A 26,627-nucleotide genomic window follows, 5' to 3' on the forward strand; every position below is an offset into this window, starting at 1 on the left:
CTGTCCATGCTGTCATGCCGGTATTGTGCGACGATACGCGCTACAATCAACATGGACGAGTCCTACTGGGTAAGTTCGCATCGACGTATTTATCGTGCCACGAATTACGTGTTTGTCTTTGTAAAACATATTTCGAGAAAAATTGTTCAACTGGTCGACGAGTTATTTTCAAAATTCACGGATAAAAAAAGACTGAATGGAGGTACAGATTAAATGGATTTTCAGACGTATTATTACAAAATTCGAGTCCTGCGAATGGAAATTTGTTCGAGTCGATTCCTCCCTTTCGGAATGAAATTCCGAATAGAAAGGGAGACTGGCGTTGCTCGCACGGGGATGACTCGATACTAAGAGCAAAGGGAGAGAGGTCGAGGAGTCGGTGGATATTCGCGGAGTGATTTTCGGTGGTGGCGCTCCGGTTGGTCATTTCCATCTCCACGTCGTCATCCAACCTCGAGGCTCGAGCGCTGTCTCCGTCACTGGCAATTCCACCCCCTTCTCCCTTTCCGCGGGTAGCGACGCCTCCGCACGGCGCCGATCAATAACGTCGTTCTCGGCGACGCCGGCGTCGGGAGCGTCGCTGCGTGGAGGCATCCGCAAGCGATCGACGTGTCGCCACGAATGTTGTACACGGTCGCGATCGAAAAGGAGCGTCGCGCGGGGTAAAAAACGACTGGGGCATGCGACCTCACCATTTATCGCCGTTTTCCAGAACGCGACTTATGTCAAGGGATCGCACCCGGATCGTTCGCCCCCGGGATCAGAGTGTTTCGGATCGGAGGAACCTTTAGGACCCACCCACGACGAGATGGCCAAGGTGAGTTTCAGTCAAAATAAATCTAATCGCGAGTTCATCGGTTCGCGCGACCATAACGCACGATACACGGTCCCTTCGACGAAACGTTTATATTCGTCTCCGACCGATCGTTAATTATTATGCGCGAGAAACGCGTTATCGACACTCTCTGTCAACAACTGTTGCTGATTCCTGTCAATGTATATTTTACGTATTTCTAATCCTACGACACCGCGGTCGGTTCCGATCATTCACGGAAAACGTACTTCCCTCCCTGTTTCTAACTCTAAACTCCAACTCTGTTTGTTGAATCGCGCGAAAATTAACAACGACCGATGATTAAATCGATATACCGTAATAGATGATTTCGGTTTTTATTTCGATTTTCTGCGTACAGTCGTACAGCGATTTTGATTTCTCGAGAAAGAGGAACACGGTTTCTAGGATTCTCGACTTTCGACGATCGAACTTATCGATGAAAGAGATAGGAATTTCGACAGAATGTAAAGAAACAAATTGTATTCGCGTGTATCGAATTGTAAGTGCCAGGTGCCTAGCGCGGCTTCGCTTTTGTTTACTTTTTCGTTTGTCGACGTTTCGCGAAGGGAGGATAAAGTTTCGACTCGAGGAGGAATCGAGTTATAGGGACGATACTCTTGTTTAGGCCGATCGCACACGGACGCAACCGATCGGTTTCAAACCACTCTGAAACTAATTGAAACTGGTTTGTTTTAACTACTAATTCAGTAGGTAGAACAAAGAGGGCAAACGGTTTGCAACACTAATTTCAAATGCGCCCGTGTGCGTTCGGCCTGTCTGACCGAAATCTATCCGGGAGTCGACTACTGTGCAGTGATCGTGGTCTGTCGCGGTAGAAAAAGTAGTTTGATACCGTCACGATCAGCCCGGGACTGCGGTACACAGTCAACTCGGACGATGGCGTATTCGGAAACGAGTGCACGTCGCGATTACAACGGGACGAGACAGATACTTTTGCGTTCTCGTACCATACGATCAACTTGTCTCTCGGTTATCCAGCCAAGTAAGTCGTTGAAAAGTCGAGTGTAATCAAATTCGACTCTGCAATATGATCGCGGTCCAACTGTTCGATATTGACCGCGCTCGGGCTTATTGTTAGAACGAGTGAACGGAAATGAATTTATAAATATACCGCGATACACGTGGGATAAATGGTCTCTAATTTTAGTGAATGGAAGAGCGTGCAGATACGGGCTTATCGATAGATTCGAGAACCAAGGTTCAGACTTGAAGCTATACGCGCACAAGCATGCGGCGCACGAAACGCTACGAGTAAGAGTTCCACTGTCGATGTCGGTTGGGTACAAAACGTTGAAAACCGCAGAACACTTATTTATCCGCACTAGTGCAGAAACTGTGACGATCAGATACGAACGTTTATATTTGCGGATTCAAGAAATTTCCTAACAGTAACCTATTTTATAAATGAAACGTTCAGCGTTATCTCGATCGGACGGTACCGGTTAATGTTTCGACAGAGGGTACGATAAGTGTTTCGTTTCTTTCTGGTCGATTCCGTCAAACGTCAATTCCGGCACGATGCGGAGTACCTGCATACGTGTCACGTTCGTCCGATGCACGTACGTTTGTGTCAGCTACGCCGCGGAGTTTTTGTGATCGATGAACATGAACAGGCACATACGTGCCTCGTATGGCCAACGTGCTGTCGGTTTCTGTTACATATCGAACCAAAACTACTCGCGGAAATCGAAACAATTGTTAGAGAAGCTTGGCTCTCGCATCAAAGAACCGAGAAGGTTGATAAAAGCTACGTTTTCATCGGTGCAAAAGAATTGCAATCGTCAATTTTTCGTATATCGTGCGAACGTAATCGGCCGCGTCGATCTCGCGACCATCGCGTAATAACAGAATCGTCGAACGCGACGGGCATAGAAGAGAAGAGACACGCGAACTGGTTGTAAAAGCGGCGTTCGCCGACTTGACCCATTATCCGGCGACGGTGCTTTCTTCGTAAAATTTTCACCGTGTTTAACGGTCCTTCGGAGACGTGCTCGTTCGCACGAAACCGGTACATGTGCAAACAGACCATTTCTAACGCGCGCGGACTGCGAAATGCGAATTAGGGAGTCGCGTTTCGAACGCGTTCGAGTCGAAATCGGTCCGTACTCTCGAACGTCACGGAGTTGCGTTTAGGCTCGCGATTACCGAAACGAATTCAATTATCGAGAATTCTTATCGAGGGCGTTTCGATCATCTTTACGCGGTCCTACGATGCTGTGTCTGCAATTTGTCGAAGTTACGTTTGGACTCTCGATTACCAGAACGAATTCAATTGTCGAGAATTCTTATCGAGGGCGTTTCGATCATCTTTACGCGGTCCTACGATGCTGTGTCTGCAATTTGTCGGACAACTGCATCCAACGGTGGCAGACCTATATATACGATATGTATATATAATAGTTGGCACGAAAACACGTCGAATTGCGGCCAACCGTGTTATATTTCTGTCTAGGAGAGAGTGCTCGTAGATGATATCGGGGTGGCTGAACCGATAACGATCGTCGAGGCTCTTTTTATTCCCATTCCATATTTTAATATTTCGCGTTTACCGCTTCCTGTAATTCGTTATCGCTCCGGAAATAGATAATAATCAAGAGTAGGGTACCGTTTTTTGGTCGTTTCGCGGTCTCGATTTATCCTCCTCGATTTATCGTAGCGTCGACTCGCTATTAATAATCGGTCCGCGTAATCGCGAATGGTAACGCGACTGCGACGATTTTGCTACAACGGACGATCCCTCGACTACGTCGCGTACATAGCACGTACTCGCGCGTACACACGTGCGCCGTTGCATGAAAACGTAGCGAGTTGGCCAGTCGGCGTGTCGAGGTTAAGGAGAGGCCTTTCAAGGTCTTCGGGAATTTTTACGTGGCGGAAAGTAGGAACGGATGTGTATAAAGGTCGACGAGGACCGGTCGCGTAGCTATAGAACGATTTCGATCCTAAAATCGATCGAGTCCGGCACAAAGAGATCGTTTGGTGACGTTGCAAGCTAACCGAGGATTGATCCGATGATTGGCCCTCCGTGACCCACAGCATGTTTGTCTTTTGAGAAAATGGTACGAGAGGTAAATTTTAACAAAAAAAGCTGTACTAAACAGATTGTTTGTTAGTCGCGTTATTGGTTCGAAACCGATACGTATCGATAGCGGGATTACATCACGGATAAAACAATTAGATTAACGGCCACGGTACTTCGAAGAGTCGTTACCGAAGGAATTACGCATTATTTCGTCTAGGTGGCGTCGGAATTAGGTTACAGGTGTTTTATTTTAGGTGAATGAGAACGATGGTCTCATATTACACCACTAAGTGTTTACGTTTACGTTTTCCTTGATCGTCGGAACGCGAGTCTTGTCCAAATTATCGGCTGTATCGATAATTCGCGACGGCGAACTTTTACTGGACCAGGAATTTAGTCTTTCGAGAACTTGGTTAGAAACTTTATACAGCAAAAAATTTTAAACAGCTTTTTATATCAAGTTAAAGTGATTTCTTTTTCACCCAAAGAACTCGTACTTCTTTTTTGTCAAAACTCGCAGTAATTTCACATTTCACAATTTTTGCGGGTCTTTCTCAGTTCGCATAGAAGAAAAACGTATGAAAATGAAAATTTCTTTTGGTTTTATGTTTTTTGCGTCGACCCAAAATCACGACCTGCATCTTTCCCGCCAATAGAAGGTTTTAATTGCGAGATGCTCTACAAACGTGCGTCGCAGTCGACTCGATTTCAATATTTCTTGTTGAAAAAATGTCTACGGACTACTCGAATATGTATGAAAACGCGATAAAAAGTTCGATGGAATGAATTATTTTCTTCCATCCTAAAAAAATTCACGAAAAACCGCTTTTTTTTAGACGTTCAAATTCAGGATACACCCCTTAACCGATCCCATAATTCAATATTATTAATCGCGGAAAGGTAGACGATTAACGCGAGACGGTGTGCGTCGTTGGTTACACGGTCCGTATCGCGCGGTCCGCGCGTACATACGGATTCACGGGCCGGTGAACGCAGAAACCGTGTGTTTCTAAAGAATAGCAATCGTCGTTACACAAAGTGTCAGTCTAGTGCGTACGGCCGCTCGCGGAGGTCCGTAGTCCGTACGCGGACGAGAAGGTGTACACCGTACACGCGTGTTCATTGGCAGCGTGTGGGTGCACGGATGCTCGGTGGTGGAATAGGTAGTACCAGGCCAGGGGATCGGCGAGCGAATCCGGAACGTTTCATTGTCGTACACGCGGCGGGCGCATCGCGATCGTACCGCTCGCTATCGATCCGCGGCTCTCTCGGGTTCCTTTCTACGCGGCTGGGAAAACCTTTCCCGCATTTTCCCGGCGCTGGAAAATTTCCTGAATCGACGGGAACGCGGCCACGCGACGCGGTGGATCGACCGAATCAACGGATGGGGTGAATCCGTCTCGTCTCGTGGCTCCGGGGCTGCGGTGAGCGGATTGTCGAATTTTATTTGGTATCGGTGCGCGAACGACCCGTACCCGTGCGCGTTTTTACGCGACAAGGGAAAGTGGTGGCTCGAATTACGAGGCGGGAAAAGTGACGCGAAGAGGAACGGTGATCAGCCGATCGCGAACCGAAGGCCTCTGTTTCGCAAGGTGCACACGTGTAGCGTAAATTGTTCTTCGATATCGCGGAAACATTGCGAAACGTACGAACGTAATTATCCACCTTTCGTCGACTGTACAATCATCTTTCGTTTTTCTACAATCATCCTTACGCGCGAATAATGTTATCAGAGGTGGCCACGATGAAAGTTGGCGACGCGGTACGAACGTTCCGATCTCGTAAAACTCGCAGCTAGGTACGCGCGAACGTTGCGAGTCGCGATGCAACGTCACCGTTGAGAGCGTGTTTCTACGACGCGCGCGTATCACGGCCAGACCTTCGACGTTAATCTTATCGGCGAGCTGTTACGCGTTGGTTCGAACGTTACAATTGGGAACCGGCCTCGCACCGTGGACTTGGACCGGCCCGAGATCCCGTTGTCGTTCGGCGCACAGGTGCGGCAATTAATTCTATTCGAATAACGACAATCCGGAATTACGTAGCCGCGGGATCATAACACGCGTCACGTGTGCCTGCCGCTCGCGCGGTCGCGCGCAGCGGATCGAGTAAATTGCTGCTCGACGTTGCCAAACGGTGTCCACGACTCTTGCCGTCTGCGGAATTACGCAAAACCTCGATTATTTCCTTCTTTTCTAACTGCGTGTTAGGTTTATCTTTTTTTCAACCGAAGGGGTTTATTTCACGCGAAAAAAAAACGAACCGATGACATCGCCGCTGCTTCGCGTCTAAATAACCGATTTACGTGTGAACTCTCAAACGATGTTGCCTTTTAGAAAGTGTTTCTGGTTTTAGAAAGCGTTCCCAGTACTTTTCAATCTTAACGCTGATTTCGCTGATCGGGAAGGACGACACGGTGCAACGAACGTAGTTTCGTTTAAGGAGCAAAAATGCTTACCGATGCCGACGGTGCGATACCGTGTCCCCTTCCATCCGCGGATTCGCCGTGATTCCGTTAGAGCGAGAAAAATCTAGACGAATGTGCTCCCAATTAACACAGTTGCCCTGTCTCGCGTGGAAAGAGAGATAACGAACTGGGTAGGCGGCTCGAATTGGCGCGAATTAAGGCTTAATGGAATCAAGTTATGCTCGGGTCTGGCCTTTGCCCGTCATCGCGACTCGGTCGCGTCGATTTCGATTCGCGCCACGTTTTCGCGTCGGTAAAATTGCGAGGAGCTGTTGCGATATTATAACAGGCGTCGTTCGTCTCGTCGATATCTTTCCAGCGACCCGTTCGACCCTGACATTTTCCTAGATCGATGCCGACCGTTTGGCGGATATCGATCGATTTCGAACGCTTACGGCTGGTGAATCGCAAACGTCGGCGTACAGTCTTGGAAAAACCTAGTGCGTCACGTATGCGGATTGCGATGGAGTCAAAGGGTCTAACGCAGCGGTTCTTGATCCCTAACGAGCTCGCGACCATAAGCAAAATGTGGAAGATACGCGACAATCACCTTCGGGATGCTTTTCTCTCGATGTACAATGCATTAGAGGGACCAGAAAGCAATGTCGTTTTTTAACCGACTTCGAAAAGGAGGAGGTTACTCAATTCGACATGTATATATATATATATAATGTCTTGATAGTGCCACCATCCTGGAGACATGCTCTACGAGATACAACAGGTTTCATTCCGATTGGTCAAGCCATCTCGGCGTAATCGAGTAACATACATTAAGAAAACGAGAAAAAAAAAATATATATATAACCTGTTGTATCTCGTAGAGCATTATCAAGACATTTTGGGATATCTCATTTTGTTTCATTAAATTCCAACAAATAAATCTAGTGTGCAAATTTTCAATGCCGGATTAATAAAAATCAATAAGTAATTGCTGTTTATAATTGCTACACTGTATTCATATCGTAACGAGCTACGCCCGTATACATTGAAATAAATCAAATCAATTAATACGCAACGAGTATCGTCATTCGCAGAAACGACATTATTTTCTGGTTCCTTAAATACGTACGTGCAATACCCACGCGCGCATTAAGGAGCGATGCGTATTTATTGCGCGCGGATTTTCTTTGATAAAATGTTTGTAAATACACGCGATAGCGATTGATAAATCTAGACGTGGTTAAATAATAAGAAAACGTCGGAATAAAAATCTGATACGTTGGCAAACATTCGCGACGCGGCGATCAAGAATCGCCGTCGTAACGCGATAATGCATCGCTGCTGAATAATTTATCGTTTCTGTGTAAAAGTCGCCGACGCTGCCGATGACGAAACGCCGCTGGTTGGTCGATGATCGGCGTGTATCCGCAGAAAAAAATGCGTGATTTGCGTGCGGGACCCGCGTCGTCGAGTAGTAACAGCGCGAACGGTTCGTAGAAAACTCGCGGCTATGTAACCCAGTTCTCAGCCGCGGCGTCGTTCGACAGGGTCGTCGGTGAACGCACTCCGTTACTCTAGCCTCTGGTAGCTGGTTCCTCTTGCTTTCAGCAGGCCATCGGCAATACTATTATTAGGAACGCGTTGACGTGCAGCACGAGTAACGAGTGTATTCGGTCACCGAGACGTGTTTCGTTTCAACTGTTCATAATTGAATCATTCGTACGCGGGTGTGCGTTTAATCGTCGCTAATGCCGCGTTACAGAGGTGCCTTTTTCAGCCGTGCCACTCGCGAGCTTCAATTCTAGAGACTCTGCGTTGCTACGGCTCGAAACAAATTATTTAGAAATATTTCGCTGGTACCGTTCACAGTTTGCGTGCGCTCGATAATTACGTGGAAGACCGTAATCGCTCGAATAACGCGGAAAAAAATGTCAACACCAAAGTCGAATCGATACGTGCACACGCATACACACGTACCGATGTTTACAATCATTTCGAGCATCAACGACATCGACCGTGAGTCATGAATCTCAGATGTACAACGAAACAACTGTTCTTGTTTCATTCCTTTTGCGAACAGTTTTGGTATTAGCCACCGGCGACGTATAAAATCTGTTTTTCCGTAAAAAAAAAAAAAAAACTATTCTCTATGAAATTGTATTGGTCGTATATTACACGAACTTAGATTCCGCGTATCTCCGTCGACCACCGACCGATGTTTTCGTTGGTCGTGAAACAGACCGCCGCCACCGTGGTTACGCGTGTTCTTACGCGGCAGGAAGGAGCGAAAACACACGAAGCGGTTCGGTTAAAGGTGGCTGCGAGAATTTAACGCGGTGGTGGACCATGGCTAAAATTAAATTAAACTCAACTGCCAACCGAGAGACACTTCTGATTCACCTCGGGACGAAGGGTTTTATTTGGAGATGGGCCAAGGGCAACGGACTCTTTGCGCGAATCTTCGGGTCGAGCGTGTTACGTTCGACCTTGAAAAATCTCTTTCTTTCTACTCTATTTCACTATTATATTTCGCGGCAATACGCGATCGCTCGCCTCTCTTCAGCTTTTCCGTCTCGCGCAACTCTATACGGATTTCGAGCGTTGCGATAACTTACTAATATCGCGCTAATCATTGGAAAGTTTACGCGCGAAATTACGAGGTTTAAAGTTGGCGATGCCGTGTGGATGCGGGATGTAGGATATGGGACCATCGGAACGCGAATTGTTGGCGAGTACTGTACGCGTACGTGGCCACTGAATTTAATTTATTCGCTGGAACGAGATCGTGCCTGCCTAGATTCAGTCGACGCAAGCTTCAGGGTTGAGACGGCTCGGCTGATTAGAACATTCTTCGGGAGGAATTTCCGGCCGTCTCCGTAAAATGCGTGTTTCGCGAGAGACCGAGCGGATACGTGAAATAGTTGACGCGTAACGAGTGCACGCGTATTTATCGTAGCGTTTGTCCGATTCCAGAACGTAGGGGAGAGCCGGATACCGGTCCCGAGAGCGGCCCGACCGTCCTTCTTCCCTAAATCCAGAGTACTGGGAACACCGACGCTGGTACCGGGACATCGACGTTCGCTGGTGTTATCGGGATGTTTGCAGTTCGTCGACGCGGAGGACGAGTCCAGTCCTAAAACGAAGTGCATGCCACGAGCCGTGTCTACGCCGGCGATAGAAGGTAACCTCTTAATCTTGAATTTCGGATGAATTCCATCAAACGTTGCCCGTCCTTGTTTTCGCGACGAGCGCTGTAAGCGAGATAATTAACAACGACGCTTTCTATCGACAGATTCGGGACGCAAGACGTTCACGAAATCACCTGTATGGGACATCGACAAAGATGACATGCAACAGTTGGTTCACTTTGCCGAGGAGAAGAGCAACTTTCTCAGGTACCTGGTACCGCGTGTTCCTACTACGCGTTCCGCGCACGTCTTTCATCCGTCCGGAGTCTGGTTTTGCGAATGACATTCGTTGCCTGCGGGGAACAATGTCTGCGCTTAGCGTCAAGTGTATCCGAAAAACGTTTACGATCACCGATTCGACCTGACTCGAGGTGGTCGTAAAAACCCTAATGGAATAATAGGTAGCTCATCACGAGTGCAAATACACCGTCGTCATTTGCAAAACACATTCTCCGGACGGATGGAGAAAATATTCAACGAACGGTAAAGTGGCGTATTATATATTCCGTTACGTTGTTTACAGCTTGCTCGACGACACCGGAGAGAACTGTCTCCTGGATGCGTCTTTGGGCTCTTACAATGAGAACGCAGTGAACGCGACGCCGCATTATTTGATGCTGAACAAGCAGAACTCGTTCGAACACGACGAGAGTCTCGGTATACTGACCCCTGACCAGATGACCGACTTCACGGTTGCGCTAGAGTGCTCCAGGACACCATCCTGCGAAAATCTTACGGGATCGGCGGGTTCGCGACTGGCGTTAACGCGGGCGTCGGCGTCGAGGCCTTCGGTAGACGTCGAGCCGACCGAGGAGGGGTCCAGCGAGAGAACACCGTCTCCCGAAGAGCTTCCGCTCGACCCTAAGCCCGTGGAACCCGTCAGGGGCACAGGTGTTCCCATCAGTTTCGTTACGTCGGTGACCAGCATCACCAGCCTGGAAGCTGGCTATCAAGGCGACGGCGAGAACTCGAGGCCGGCGAGTCGGGGAGCGGATCCACCGTCCGTTGCGCCGCCGCCGAATCTTCCCGCTCCGTGCAGACAAGATCCGATGACGGACTCGGACTTCTTTACGGAAAGCGACGCCGACGCCTACGAGGAGATCGTGCGCGGCGATAGGAAGGCCCAGGTAATCGATGGAACGCTCTTTTGCGCTCCTGGCGGTCGAAGATGTCCGAGCTTCACAGGAGAAGAGATGGACTCGAGCGGAATTTACTCGGACCTCGATAAGAGACACGACGAGTTGCTCGCACCCGAGGAAACGGTGGAGAAAAACGAGGATCACACGCCGGACACCATCGACACAGAGGTCTCTCAGAGAAGTCAGCCATCGCCCGTTCACGCGGAGGTTATCATGGATTACTTACAGGCGAGTCGATCGGTTCGATTGTCGAACCATTTCGCGATCACACTGCGTTTCGGTTATTTATCAAGGGCTGTAACACACACCGCGTAACGTAATCCGCGATCACGATGTACCATAGCTATTTCCCATGTATAAAAACACTGGTATTCCCAACTCGCGCTTTAATGTACCGATTTTTTTTTTTCTTGTAGAAATTAGTAACATTTCCATCGAACGGCTTATTTTAACGGCACATTTGTTACGAACTTTGTCGATGTCCGTGGTAGACTGTACAACGTATACTCTTTTATCGGATTCGAAAAACAGGTGGAAACTACTACGGACAAAAAATATCGACTACTTAACTTGCAAATAGGATACACTTGGACGACTAGCGCCGCATCGAAAGTTTACCCAACGAAACACGCAAAACACTCACGAAACGATCCGATAACCGAAGCGCGTCTATCTACGTTTGTTGATATCGTGCGATCGATAATGTTTAGGTTGCCGTGAATCCTTTGGATGCGTCCGGCGAATCCAATGGATCGATGAATACCAACGAGGTCACGGTGATCGAGGTGGAGAGAAACAATGACAATATGCGGTCGAAAGGCCAGAACAAGGCTGACGCCGTTCCGTTGAAGAAATACAAAATGCCTAAGAGGAACGTCGTCTCGAAGATTAAGGCGATGATCGAGTCCGGACCGAAAGACGAGGCGGAGAAAGAGGCTCGGCGATCGCAGAGGTCGTCGCGAAAGGGTGGCCGTTGGGACGCGGTCATGAGTAAAATCGAAGCTGGCAAGAACGAACAGAGAACGAGGCCGATCAGGAAAGAAGTGAAGTCGAGAGTACTGCAAAGTCTTGGCCAACCATCTGCCACGGGATCGACGCAAAAAAAAGCTGGCGACGCTAATAACAATAACAACAAGGACAAGAGGTGAGGCATCGGTCGTCGGTAACTGCAAATGTCTGAAAGGTTTCGCGTATGTAGCATCGCTAAGACGTTCTTAATTGCCAGGAGGATACGCGGTCGTCAAGAAATGAAATCACCGACTCAAGAAACTGCCAGAAGCTCCGTTCGTAGCTCCTTGAGTGATCTCAGTACCGGACCTGGCAAGGACGCGTCAAGTAAGTTGAATTCTCATTAAATTTAAAACGACAAAATTTTACTTCGCACGACCATACTATCGAACCTTTTACTCGGCATAATAAACGTTAACGTAACACGCGAATAATAAACGTTATATTTAGAGAGAGAAGATTTATTTTTAAACGATCGCGAATCAAATTGATATCTATTCGCGTTACGTCGCATCGCGATGTTAATAGAGGCTCCGCCATCAACGATACACGCGTCACCATTGTTCTAATTTCATTTCGATCGAGCGAGAGTGCAACGTTCGTATCGCGAGGTACTCGTTGCACTCGCGTTGTCTCGCACGCGTGTATATTTTACAGAGACGGAGAGGTAGGTTGCGGAGTCGCGGCGGTAGAAACCGTGACGGGAAGACCTTGCGGAGAACGCTGGAGCTTGAATAAACATGATGCCAACCGATTTTGCGATATCGAGTTATGTTCGACCGCATACCTTGCGTTTTTTCGCGTAGAAAAAGTTCAGACCGCAAAGGTCAACAGAACGAGTAACCGCTGAGCGCGTTACTAAGAACGCGTATAGAAGAGTACCCATTCTTTTTACGTTTTTTTTTTTTTTTTTTGCATCTACGCGTTCGCTCGAAATACACTCCATGGAAACAAAGGTAACCGAAGTAACCAGGTGGAATGTTTCGATCGGATATATCGAAACTGTGGATGATCGACGTCGAAAATTGCTTTTGCGTCGCGCGTAGGACCTACAGTCGCGTAACACGCCTTGGGTGGTTCGGTCCACGTAAGGGAGCGGAGTGGTTGGATTCGCGTGGGCGTAGGAGGGTGTTTTTCTATCGACCCATACAGGGCGCGCGAAACTTGGACGTCGAAAGTGTCGAGGGCGCCGATGCCCCTCTTCCGGCGCCACTGGGCAGTTTCGTTTCCATTGGATCGCGGCTCGAGCAGCCGCAGCCGCAGCCGCGACACCAGCAGCATCCAGTCGGCAGTCCTCGGCGGACCTCGTGCTCGCTCGGACGCTGTTTATGCACGCGCGTTGCATTTCCGGTCTTCTCTCTTCCTTCTCCTCTGGCGGTTTCCGCCTCTCTCTCGCACGCACACACTCGCACGCGATACGTCTTCGCTCTGTACCCCATTCGGCTGACCGATTTTATCGAGGGTACGCGGATAGTCGGTGCGCGCTCGTGACAGAGCAAAAGAAGGACAAGACCGAACAGCCGGTGCGTCGTCGTCAGTGAATACCGCAATGTGACGGTGCAAAGTGCATCGAAGCTGTGCTCCGCGGAACCTCGATCGTCTCGTATCGATTCCAACGTACACGCCATCATCGGTACATGTTCTTATCGGATGTTCTTATCGACGTCGGATCTTCGATTCGACGCTGTATCAGAGCGAGCCACGAATACATTCTACGTGACCTGATTCTCGGCGTGTCCCGTCTTCTCGCGCCGGCACTGGGGTCGATCGAAGGAACAGGGTCATCGAGAGCGAGGATTTCACCGACGTTGCTTCGATTCCTCCGCAATATGTTATCGCGCGTTCATTGATATTCGATCGTCGGAAGAATTCGTACATCGAAATGTTTCGAGGCTGGATCACCTGCCCCTCTCCGAGACTCCGATGAAAGTTTCCCGAGATACCGTTACCGAAGGTGCCTTTCGGTACGTTCTTTCGCATCAGGGCCGACGTTCTTTCCGTCGGCCGAACGACAGAAGCATCCGCGACGATCGTCGCATTCGATGTCCGCTCGAGAGTTTCCTTCTCGGAGAACGGTACCGAGAATAAAAAAAAAAAAAGCTCCTTCGGCCGAGGCACGCGAGGAAGAATTCCGCGAATCCACCTTCCCGCTGGAAATAGTCCTTTACCGGAAGTCTTTATTCTTTCGTCCTTGCTTGATTCACGAAGCATACCGTAGAACTGCGTAAGACGAACTGGTTGGAAGTTGTCTCGTAACGTTGGTTAACCGCGCGTCCGTGTGAAAGAACCCTTAAGCTCCGTTTTCCTATACTCGCGATGCTGTGACCGTTGAAGAAAGTCTTACCGGAGAGTTTTACTCTCGTGTCGTTCCGCGCTGAATCGATCGCTCTCGTATTCGATGGAAATTCGATTGTATCAAAGGATCTTTTTATTCTCGAGCCGAAAGCATCCGCGTGGACACCTAGCGTTACTCTCCTAGGTGTTAACTCTCGTCGTGTACATTGGCAGCTTCTCGACTGACGGAGCTCGCGTACGGGTCAACGGCACTGGGTGGTTTATTTCCGGCATTGCCTTTCTTCATCGGTCGTCTCTTCTGGCCGTGTGCACGTCCTTCGACTCGACCACGCCGGTGGTTCTGCCGTGTCCCCACCCTTTTAGACAGGTGCACCCGGCGACCACGTGCGGCTTCCAAGGCCGACGACCACTGCCACGACACCCGGCTCGATCTACCACTTACGCAATCGCCCATCGGAATCAGATGTTAAACCCACCGTCGATCGCGCCCGCGCCGGTGAAAGACGGACACGCGTCGCGGACCTGGAATCGGGTCGCGACAACGATCGGAACGCGTCGATCCAGTCTTCGAGTTAACGTGCCCGCGATGGAGTAACCATGGATCGCAACCTTCGCGTCCGCGGCATCGAGGTGGTTTGATTATCCGTCGTTCGTTCGAACCAACGATAACGCGATGTCACCGCGACAGATGGGAAAGAGTTGATTCTCGCGCGACGAATAGTGCGCGTAACGGATGAAGAAAGGTTCACCGATAAATATGACGGATAATAGCGAGTACCGGTGGTACACGTTCCTGGTGCCGTACCAGGCGTCGAGCCGGGACACCACGAGGTGAATAGCTGCTGCGGTTTCCGGAATGATTTTTAGCGGCGGAATGCCGGCGAAGCCACGGTGAAAGCGAGGATTAAAAATGGGCCAGCAAGGATCGAAGGGTAGGCCAGCTCTTCGGACGGATTTCGTCAGAGACTCGACGAAAATGCGGCTCGGCAGTTTCAAAAGAGGTAGAGTCATATAATTAGGAGCGACCGGCGATTTAGCCGGGAGACGACCCTTGTCCTCTGGCCTGGAAAACGATTTTCATAGGGAGACACGACTCGGCCGGCGAGATCTCGTCTACCGATACGTTAATCTCGTTTCGCTATGAAAAAATGAACGAGATCCGTGGCTATCTGCCACCTGTCTTTTTCTTCGTGGTCCATTTAACGCTAGAAAGTTCCAACGAGTACGAGCGACCGGCTCGCGGCGGCTGCATAGGCATTCGAAAAGGTAGATGGGTCGAACGGTTTTCTCTTAAGCGAGTCTAAAACTTTACGGGGAAGGATCAAAGGTACCCTACTTACACACCTCGTCACGGGATTTCTCTTTTATACGTCGTCCATCGATCATTGGTGTCCGAGAAGTTCATCGGAAACTATGATACCTCGGGCTCGTTGTAATAAACAGGCCGAACGCACACGGGCGCGACCGATTTGAAATTAGCGTTGCAAACCGTTTGCGCTCTTTGTTTTACCTACTCCGCTATCTATAGTTTCAGAGTGGTTTGAAAGTGATCAGTTGCAGCCGTGTGCGATGGGCTTAACAGCGCCTGGAACGCAATTTTTCAATTGAGAGAACAATTTTCAAGTCCACGTCCAGGCTCGAAGGGATCGATATTCTTAATTGTCGTGCCCGACCGCGTAAAATATTATCCGCGTAAATTTGCTCTCGCGTGCAAGATCGATTCGAACCATTACGCACACGGGGCCCATGCACCGGCCGTTATATGCTCGAGCTCGTAGGCAACGGCTACGTGCAGCCTGGTGTACATAATAAACGTTTTCTTTTCCTCGTTGGCATAATCGACGGGCACCGGTTTATACTTAGCTCTCGGCACGGATTCGTCTCGCTGTAACGCCTCGTCGGGCACGAATTCCGATGATGCGCGTGAAATATCGTTATGGTAACTGCGATTGACGAGAGAAACGAAATTCCGTGGTTTACGAACCATTCGACGCGTAATGCTGTGCGTCGCGGTGTTACCTTGTTGTTTTCACGACTACCTGGTAAAAGTATTAGATGTATGAGAAGGAGAACGCGATTACACTTTGCTAAAAAGTGGAGTGGTTACTTTATATTTACTTTATACTTTTTCAATTTACTTTAATTTGCGACAAATGATAGCAACGAACTGATTTTACAAAGGTCGCTGCACTTCCTTTGTACATTTTGGAACAGGGAATCGCAACTGATCGGTTTCGTTCTGTATTTCCAGAGAGATCGCCGACATCGGTAAACCCGCCAAGAAGACTGGTAGCGAATGGTCGCAATAGTCAACAGAACCGTGTCAATAGTTTCGAGAGCAAGAAGAACTGTGTAGAAATTTCGCCCATCAATCTCGGTGAGTGTCGAGGGTCCGGTACATGCGCCCCATATAATACGATGACCGTGCGTATACATATATGCGTATACTACATATACTACGTATCATAGGCGGGTGTACGCGGACGTGTGTACAGAGTGTACGTTAAAAATAGTACAGGTTAATATCTCTGAAAGCACGGCGACCAGAGACTCGATTTTATTAGTTTGTTCGTTACTAAAAGTCGCAATCTGTTGATCGTATTAGAAAGATAAGTCTCCGTCATTATGGTTTTATCTCGTCAGCCTTTTGGTTCTTAGGAGACGTTAGCCTGGAACACTTTTATTCGTACACACCCCGTATGTACATATAAAATGTCTGTTCACTGATTGAACGGAGGAAACGAAAGGTCGAGGGTACCGCTGCGTACTTCCGGTTGGAGACCTATTGCGACGAAGAGAATACTTTTCCTCCGAACGCCTGTCCGTATGCAACCGTTTGCGCTGATTCGCATCGACCGCGGACCGCGTCAACGAGACGAACAAGTTCGGTACTATCTCCGGCGTCGATAGCAAACTACCAAGAGGGTTCTATTTCGAGTAGGAAGCGTAGCATTGAAAAGTATTATTGGCAACCGGCCATGCTAGTTTCGGCAAACGAATCGTGTGAGAGAAACGTTAGAGTCGCAGACACGATTTCTAAGAAATCGAATATCGATATACTTTCTTCCTTTGTAGCCGTAGCCATTTAACGAATTTCCCGATGCTATTATTATACCCGATAATTATACCCGAACGTAGGCCTCCGACAACGACGGTTGTTTACGAGTCGGGTCGGAAACCTAACGGTACGCATCCCTAACGGCCGCAACCACCGTTCGATTTAAACCCCCGGCCGTTTCGAAAGCTGTTCGATATCCCGACAGTCCTTCGTCAGCTTCAAACAGGAAAACAACAGCGTGCCACTCAGTCTGCTACAGTCTGCCAGTCCGTTTAGTCCCGTGCGCGCCGTTGAAATAATCCATCTCGTAAACGTGATTTGCGACCTACGTGTACGCCACGGTGTTTCGTGATCAGCATTATCAACGCTACGCGACTACCGAATGCGATCTACGCTAATCGACGACGATTCGGATAAACGATCAGCCGGTTTCGATACAGACACTGCGCGATTCGTATGACCGGAATATTCCAGCAGCAATGGTTTCCTCGTGCCATCGTAAATATCCTGGTATTTACTTATTTGTTTTTATATATCCAACGTACAGTCTACAGACAGTCTGTATACGCAGCTCGACGGATCGACAGTTTCGCGAGAATATTATTTTATTCTGCTTTCGTTTTTCACTTTTAAATGTAATCGAACGGAAGCGACCGAGTATGGATGCATTTTGCGTTTAATTACGTTAGTCGTTCAGCTAGGGGACAGGCTTTGTGTTACACTATTCGCCGAGCTACAGGATTACGTTAGCGTTTGATTACATTGAGCTATGAGATTAGTTTTACGTTGATAATAAAGATTTTTCCTCGGACGAACAAACGTTGTTTGTCTTGCGTTGAAAAGTCGAGTTTCACTGTTGGTAGTTCCGAGCTCGTGTGTACGTATTATCTGGCAGCGAAACGGTTCGCGCGAACGGTACTCGCAAACTCGACGATACGTCATTTAAGGCACTACCGGCGAGCGTGTAACGTGCTCTCGTTAACGCGGCGAATTCTATTTTCCAGAGAAGAGTCCGTCAGCGACGCGAAAGCCGACAATAACGAGGAGATTAACAACCACTGTCCCAACGAAGCAGCACAGTTCAACGACATCGACGAAAGGTATATAGATATTTTCGCGCTGTCATTACGTCTTCTTTTATCGCGGTTGGAAGAACCGCGACAACCGGTCGTCGACGATCGTAAAATGTCTTCTTCTTTGCGATCCGATCGCACGAAGTCTCTAATTTAAATCCTGCGATTACCTATTACTCTTTTTTTTTTCTTTTTTTTTTTTCAAGCAATAATCCCAGAATTAAAAATTCGTTATTTCCACTATTGTCTCTTTGTACTTTTGTCCCGTGGGAGGAAGATGATTTCGCGAGAACGTATCATCCCGGCATGCTTTCTAATTCATTGGCCGCGCTACTCCGACCGACGGTAGCTAGTTTCTAAAAAAGTCACACGGTCATTTTGCGGTGCGTACGTAGAAGCGTTTCTCCGCGTACACGAGGACGCACGCGTGCGTGTCCCTCCGCGCGCGTGGCTTGTCGCTTCGAAGAAGAAAGTCGTAGCTTTCACCGGTCCTTGGATACGCCAAACTCCGTTCCCTCTTTTACGGTATCGATTTTCGCTACGAGTTCCGAAAAAATCCGGCTCGATCGATCGAACGCGAAAACAACGAACGAAACAACCGCGATAAAATCGCGGACGTTGCTCTACGAGCACGTTAACTACCGACATGTTAACCCATTTGCATCATTAGGGAATATATGCGCGCGATTTGCTCGTAAATTGTATTCAAATAAAATATTGCCGATAAGAACGAGTTGCAAATGGGTTAAAGTCCGCGGAAGCGGGGTACGTGCGTGTTTATGTGGAGCAAGTTACCAAAGTAAAAATTATTATTAATAACCATACGCGTCCTAGAAAGCATCGAATCACGGGTCGAGTTTCTTCGAGTCACGGTTTTGCGCTTCCTTTCGTTTTAATTCATCATTCTATTAATCATTCATGAAGCAACTGCGAGGTATGCGCATCGATAGTCGAGCAAACGGTGAAAAAAAATTATGTGCCTACTGTTTCGGCGAGTTTGAATCAGTTCGAAGGAAGGATCTGGTTACCATTTGGTCATCGTTAATTACGCTCGCGTTACGAATGTGACGAAACAAATAGCGACGACTGGAATCGTCAATTGTCTGCTAAGGTCCTGGCGGAAGAGCGTTATCCGATCGTTGATCACACGGATCGTTATCCTCGAATCACTATACGGACACGTATTGTCTCGTACGTATACGGCCAGGGTCCACCATTTAAGGGTGACCGATTCCAAATGGAAAAGCGAATTTATTCGGAGCACGGATCCTTGAAATAACTCGTCGCGATCGTGCTCGCTCGCATGGCCGTCATTATCTTCGTTATCCTTTCCTTTTTCCATTAACGAAATGACGGATTCCGCTGAAACGAATCCCAGTCTCTCGAGCGCTTCTCATTTTTACGAGCCATAAAATCGCCAGACGGAACGACAAATAGAGTAAAAGGCAGACGCCTAGGCGGTGCTCTTCGATCGTCGGCGTTACGAAGACGTCTTCCTCGGAATCTTCGACGAACCGTTTGTTAATATTTTTTTTTTTTTTTAATTACTTTGTTTAAGGTCACATCAACTACAGGCTTATTAGTGACCACGTTAGTATCTACAATCGAATTACAATTTATTCGTTATATCGTATTTCGTTGATATATTGTATCTACAAGCTTGAGAAATTCGTTTCTATTGTCGAGGATCGTTTGCGTATTATTTACAAGTTTGAACTCTACTCGATCGCGCTGCATTCCTCGACATTCTTCAATTAAATGTTTAACCGTGAGAGGTTCGTCGCAAAAGGTCCGTGACGGTGGCTGTGATTTCGTTATTCTGTAACAATGGGTTAAATTTGTGTGGACAATTCTCGATCTTGTTATTGCCACTTGTAGTCTTCTATTTGGCAGAATTGGAGTTGCATATTGGTCCATTCTTGGTTCCAAATTTATTTTGCTGTTTTTTCTTTTTCATTAAATTTTTTGTTTCATTCAATGTGGGTGATATTTGGACGTATAGTTTGTTGATATTTGTTTATATCGAGTTTAATGCAAAGGCGAGGTTAAAATTCTAAAGGCTGACCAGTCCCTCAATTTCCCTGAAAGATATAATCGCGCTTTTTCCGGCGAGAGAAAACTTCTGTCGAAGGACTTTCACGCGAGAAAAGAAAATCGAGGTTTCAACGGAATTATGGAAATCCATGCGGACATTGTGGGTCATATGCTCGAGTCGTATGTACGAAGAGCGCGTAGAGCGCGTGTCCGGTCGGACACGGTTTTCCGCGTGTCCATCGTCTTCTTCGAGGTTGCATCTCGATTCAAGGTGGTGGTAGGAGTGGCCGAGAAGACGGAAGGAGGGATATATCGCTTCGCGAGGCAGCCTGTGGCTCGTGCTAATTCAGTCGAAGTGCGGACTTGGCCAGCAAATCGTTACAAATGACGATCCTGATTACACCTCCTTCGCACTGGTTCCTCGATCGTCCTTATCGAACGTTTTCCACGTGATCGGATACTCGAATGCGTCTCCCCTCTTCCAGCTTGATTGCGATACCGTGAATCGGATAAAAAAAAGAAAAAGAAAAAGAAAAAAGAAGCGCTCGTCGAGCAAATACGTGTCACGAAAAAACGAACGTTCCGTTGGATTTACTCGTGCAAACGGGATAGAAAAGTACAACGATACGATTCGAAGAATCTACGATCTTATCGATCGATACACGAGTAGTCGAGCAAAGATACCGCTATCTTTATATAAAGAACTTTTAAACAAAACTTTAACGGCAAAAGTTTGTTCCGTGAAAAGTGCGCGAGTGTTGCCGCTCCGGTTGACGAGCAAACATTACCGTATTTCATCCTGATAGACAGTCGATGAAACGCAAACGTTCGGTTCGTTTACCTAATTGCGGCTAATTGCGTATATCGTGCGATTATAAACGATAGTGGGCGTGACGGGTACGAAAACTAACGCGGAAAGGAACCTCCAGGTTTCCGTCCAAGGTGGCCGTCGAAGTATCTTCGGCTTCTCAGATTTTACGTGCTCGCGACACGACTGTCGTACGGTTGACCTTAACCCAGAGTGTTTTCATTGACTGGCCCGATGTTCTCGGGCGTATTTTCTACCGTGCCGGGCGCCGAAAGTTTATCGATTCAACTCTCGCGCGTTACCATCCTTCGCTCTTTCTTTTTCTTTCGTAGCCTGGTCCAAGCCGCCGAAAAGTATCAGGCTCGCGACGAACGCAGCCCGCGTGCTGTCACGTACATCGCGGCAATAATGGGAGGACGAACATCCCGGTGACGCAGTCAGACCAAATCGTCGTCACGATTCAACGAGCCATAAAATCGACAGACGATAAATAGAGTAAAAACCGGCCGCTAGGCGAGCGTGCGTATACGCGCGAATTTTCCGCGCTTCGGCCGCCCGAAAGATCCTGAAAAACAGGTAGCTCGACTTTCCAAGACTTGTCGACAGTTTTCTCTCGGCGAACAAGTTTTCCGCGCGACTTTCTTCGACGTAGCGATGGGTTCAACCAGCTTGCAAGCAGGTTGATCGCACGGATCGTTATCCTCGAATTGCTACACGGCTAGGGTTCGCTATTTATGGGTGACCGATTCCAAATGGAAAAGCGAATTTATTCGGTGAAATAATTGTAAGTACACTCGAAATATCTCTCGGTATTCGGAGAAAGAAACTCGCCATCGGCGAGTACGTGTCGCAGTCGATTCCATTCCTAATCTGCCCTGTGCGTGTAACATGACCGACGATAAACAACTTTGCGAGACGTTAGAAAGGCTCGCGTCTTCGTCAACGTTCGTCGCGATGGCTCGTTCGGCGTCGCGTAACTGTCGCGAACGAAGTTCATCCCGGTAACAGCGGAGAACCGATGGAAGACTAATGGAATAGCCGAGTCGTAGGAATAAATGCCACGAGCCGAAGGAGCGCGCCAACCCGAGGGTGGACGAGTCGAATTTATGTCCAAGTTGGAAGAATCGTAATGGTGATGGGCCCGGTGACGTTGGTTGCAGATCGCGAAACCAAGGAGCACGGCAACAATTATGCGGTGACGAGGGCGTCGTTGGAGACGCGGGACCAGGCCGCACAAACCGACGCACCCTACGAGACCCTACGCGTGAAAAGGGCGGAGCAAGTTGTACAAGCTCTCTCCATCACCGTGCAGTATCTGGCCTACGAGGTATATTTTATTTATTTTATCTCTTTATCGCGTTACACTCGGAACTCGTTTTCCGAATCATTCGTGCAAAGTTTTAATCGTCTTCTGTTTCGATCGCGCAGTTGGACGCCTTTTCTACTCCAAAGTTAAAAAAAGATTTCGAGAACATGAAAACGGAATGGATGTCGACCTGCTCGGAGATCGAGGAGCTGAGATCTAGAAACCTCGGCATTGAAGAGAGGCTCGAGTCGGAGAGGGAGAATCATCGAAGAGCCTTGGACCAGCTTCGCGAAGATCGTGAGTCTTGCCAAGAGATTTATTTGCGTTTCTTTCGGTCTCTTGGCTCGTTACGGTGAAAATTATAACGCGACGTGATTTACGCGTACGTCGCGACGCTCGGATGTTTCCCCCTTTTTTGTTTTCGAGAGAATCCAATCCGTCGTTACGTTGTCCGTGTATCTCGCGGTTTTAAAAAGTCACGTACCGTACGCGACGATACGTACGCTAATGATATTCTCTCTTAAACGAGCCTAATGGTCTCGATGTCGGTGGCGAACGACGGTGATTTAAAGTGGAGCAATTGTTAATTAAAATCGGCGAGTGTCGGTGCCCACGCGCAGCCCGGGAGACGGTGAATAATTCGGGCATAGAATTTTCAAAAGCGAACCGAGCACGCGTGCGCGCGCGAACATCACAAACGCTAGATTTAGTGACCACGTAACGTTCATCGAGGTTAATTATAGGTTGGCACGTTCGACGGACTTGATCCGTTCGTTCTCGTCTCCCGTCCCGCGGCTTTGTTTTTCTTCCGTTTTCCAATCCGTCTCGTCTACGTCGATCGCTACGTCGATCGCTCCGAGCGAAAAATAATAACGCGCGTACGACGACAACGACCGACCGCTATAGCCAGAGCGACTTAGAAAGAAGCGAACAAACGGTTGTCCTAACGGTCATCGTAGAATATGATCGTCATACATTGTTATCGACTTTTCCGCAGTGGAAGCCCGTCACGCGGAGCAGATCGCCACACTCGAAGCAGCGCTGCAGGAAGAGAGGCGCAGATGCGAGCTGAGGTTACGCGATTCGTTGAACGAGGCTGCGAAAGAACACCGAGCCGCGATGGTAAAATTGCGCGCGGAACAGGAGGCCGAATTGACACGGAAAGAAGGAGAGTTCAAGAGAAGATCGGTGGTGCACGACCAGGGGGCGGCGCTCACCGCGGAGGTCGAGTCTCTGCGATCGGTGTTGGAGATCAGAAGTCAGGAAAACGCGACTCTGAGATCGGAACTGGACAATATCAGGCGAGAGATCGAGGACAAAGAGGCGCTGCAGCAACGCGCGATCGCTCTCGAGGCCAGATGCGAGGACCTGAAAGCCCAGCTTCAGTGCAAGGAGGCTATCGAGAGGCAGATGTCTCACGACAACGAGGTGCTGCACGAGTCGATCCATCAGGTCTCCAAACAGAACAAACGATTGGCGCAAAGGAACGAGGAGCTGCAATGGAGGTTGCGTCAAAAAAACGAAGTAGTGACCGTTCTTGCGAACTTGACGCCTAGACTGTCGCGATCGTTGGGTCCGGAGCACGTCGAGCACAGTCTTACAGCCGACAAGAACGGTCCGCAATCGTCGTCCATGGTGAAGTTTATGGTGGAGAAAGGTGACTCGGTCTCGTGGACGTTGGAGATCGACGACGAGTTCTCGAAAGGAGCGTCGGACGCGTCGCCGACCGCGACGCCCCCGAAAATGGCCAGACCGGAGGCGACGACGTCGGTGTCGAGACAGGGATCGCTTAGACTGACTTCTCGAAGACCTTCCGTGGACACCAGGGCGAGGTCGAAGAGCATCTCCGTGACGGATTCCGCGCGAGTCGAGGAGTCCGCGTGGGCCCCTACGTGCAACTCCACGCCGGTCCCTCGACGAAGACCACGGAGCGATCCGTCTTCTTCGTCCTCGTCCACCTCTTCGTCGTCCTCCTCCTCTTCCTCGGCGGCGGTGACAACGAATTCCGCGGTGGCTGTCGCGGTTGCCGCCGCCGCGGCAGCTGCGGCAGCCGCCGACGATTGCGGCGCCGGTCAGAGACCGCAGGAGGCCGGCGGCGAGGCTATGATCTCCGAGGAAGCGTCCGCCACGAGCAGCGAGGACGAGTCCTCCACTAGCAGCGATATTCCCCCGTTGCCGATACAATTCGCCTGGGGTAAACCGATCAAGTAACGTTCTGGCGGTCAATCGGCTTATCGCGCGACATTGCTTCGATCCCTTCGATCGCTTCAAACCGCTGCACGATTCGATCGGGACAAGTTCGTATCCGTTTGATCGCCACGGTGTTCGGTGTTCGATGTTTCGGCTTTCGTCTCAGCCATTTACACGGATTTACACGGAAACAAACAGTTTTCCGTGGTTCTTTCGAACATTCTACGGGCACTTTTTCTATCATCTCTCTGTACCTGTAACTTTGTACGTTCGATCGCGAACAAGCGTGGTTAACGCGTAGTCGCCGCGAAACAGGACGAGCCTTTGCTTCGTTGACCGTACGTCGTGCCGATATCGTTTCAAATATACGATTTAGTATTTTCTAACCGCAGAGTATATTTTTTGCGATCTCAGGTACTAAGGAAATTTTTGGTTACTTTTTCCGAACGAAGCGTACCGATTTCGCTGTAAACGTAACGAAAATTACTTTGTCCTTTAAAATAGAAGAAACGCGCGTAAAGGTACGATTTATTTCGTTTGGGAATCCGTTGTAAGGCTCGACGATAGACGTTCACGGGCTACCGACGATTGCGAGCTCCTTCGTATCTCTCAGAACCGAACCGAACCGTATCGAATCGAGTTTCGCACTGTTTGTTTGATTCGCGACACTTTTACACATGTCCGTTTTATAAGATATAATGCGTTTATATTACGTCTGTACATAAACAACAACGATGTTTATAAATTAATTAGTCTTTATCGCAACCATTGTAAATAGACAACGACCGTCAGTCGAATCGATGGATCCCTTGTACTCGGGGTAAAGAAAAACGTCGATGAGCCACTCTCACTGCGCTTACGAAGAACACTAATTCATCGTTGATACGCAGCTTACCGAACAGTACGATTATCGTGGTTCGTCCCATCGAAATCGATTTCTTTCCTTACCCCCCATCCCCCATCCCCACGATCCCCCCCCCCCCACCCACCCACCCACCTCCCCTCTATCGAACGTAACATATTTTATATTGAAACAATGTTTTCTTTTTTCCCGGTAACGTTGACATTTTTATTTCGGCATTAATCTCGACGATCTATTACATACATGACGCATTTTTGAGGCGGTAAGAGATAGCTGATAATATTCGCGAAGTTACGTACGTTTTATTGCCAAACGCTGACGAATCGATGCAATTTACCTGTACCCACCCGTTTTATGTACAACGTCAGATCTACAGATGCTATGGTATTTCAGGTACCACTTGTTAACCGACTGCCGCATCGAAGAACAGTCGGTTCGGATAGTCAGTCGATTAAATGAAAATGAAACTCCGTTCCACGGATGATTGGAAAAAGTATGTTCGGTAGCAGTAGTATAGGAATAATTGGAAGGTGTTGAATGTAAGAAAAAAAAAAACAAGTATTATTCGCCGAGAAGTGTGTTTTCTCTCACATGTGCTGGCAAATTCAATGTATTATATACCTATAAAATAAATATTATCTGAATTAAGATAAATTCCCCGAAGGTTCCACCGGTCGGTTATTTAGTGAAATGTTATTATCTATTAAAATTCTATTGCAAGTCGCATGGTTATGTTAGAATGCATTTTCTCATGAAACGTATTATAAATAAAAAAAAATTTGTAGTAAAAATTCCTCTGTTGATGCTAGATGGCACCAGATATTAATGACTGAGAGAGCAAGTGATAGGAAGGACAAAAAGAAGAACAAAATTAAATTATGTTTCACAAAAGACAATCAAATGAATGACATCGAGTATCATCGAGTTAACAGTTAGTTATTCTTTATCGACGGTCTTCATAAATCTTCTTATCGACGATGATGAGTGCGTCCACCACAATTGTCGTAGCCATCCAGTGGTGAACATCCGAACTATTTTCAGAGTTTGGTCAGCGCCTCTATCGAGAAAATGCCCAAGTTTGTCCTCGAATAGTTCTCACTATTGCTGCTAGATGACACCGCTAACTAATTTGTACTAGTGGCGTCATCGGTGGGAAAACGCCCAGTAGTGAAAATAGTTTCCCATGCTTTTGTAAGATAGCGCCACCGATACATTCTTTGGATACACAAATTGTTTATAAAATATACATTTTTCTATACAATTTTCGCCTTATTGCATAATTTGAATATCGCATTTTGCGCGATTAAATTAAATAATAGCACCAAAGTACTAAATACGAAATAAGTTGACTGTAATATTTAGACTTCAGGTCGGTTGGTTT

At 48.1% G+C, this 26,627-nt stretch overlaps 1 protein-coding gene across 3 annotated transcripts; it reads left to right on the forward strand.

The window, feature by feature from the left end:
• Positions 1–36: 36 nt before the first annotated feature.
• On the forward strand, positions 37–25,900 carry LOC128889666 (uncharacterized). Of its 3 annotated transcripts, XM_054147496.1 has the most exons (12): positions 37–69; positions 713–817; positions 9,259–9,466; positions 9,578–9,680; positions 9,997–10,840; positions 11,323–11,756; positions 11,838–11,947; positions 16,167–16,292; positions 17,978–18,073; positions 22,049–22,215; positions 22,317–22,491; positions 23,192–25,900. In XM_054147496.1, exons 1-12 carry the CDS (start codon positions 52–54, stop codon positions 24,403–24,405), a joined length of 3,600 nt encoding a protein of 1,199 aa, XP_054003471.1. In that variant the 5' UTR covers positions 37–51; the 3' UTR covers positions 24,406–25,900. The 3 variants fall into 3 exon arrangements, with proteins under 3 accessions (XP_054003471.1, XP_054003474.1, XP_054003473.1); XM_054147499.1 differs by lacking the exons at positions 37–69; positions 713–817 and adding an exon at positions 7,771–7,869; XM_054147498.1 differs by lacking the exons at positions 37–69; positions 713–817 and adding an exon at positions 8,401–8,599.
• The last annotated feature ends 727 nt before the right edge of the window (positions 25,901–26,627 follow it).

Source organism: Hylaeus anthracinus, unplaced genomic scaffold (genome assembly GCF_026225885.1).
Source record: "Hylaeus anthracinus isolate JK02 unplaced genomic scaffold, UHH_iyHylAnth1.0_haploid 11997, whole genome shotgun sequence".
NCBI classification, from domain to species: domain Eukaryota; kingdom Metazoa; phylum Arthropoda; class Insecta; order Hymenoptera; family Colletidae; genus Hylaeus; species Hylaeus anthracinus.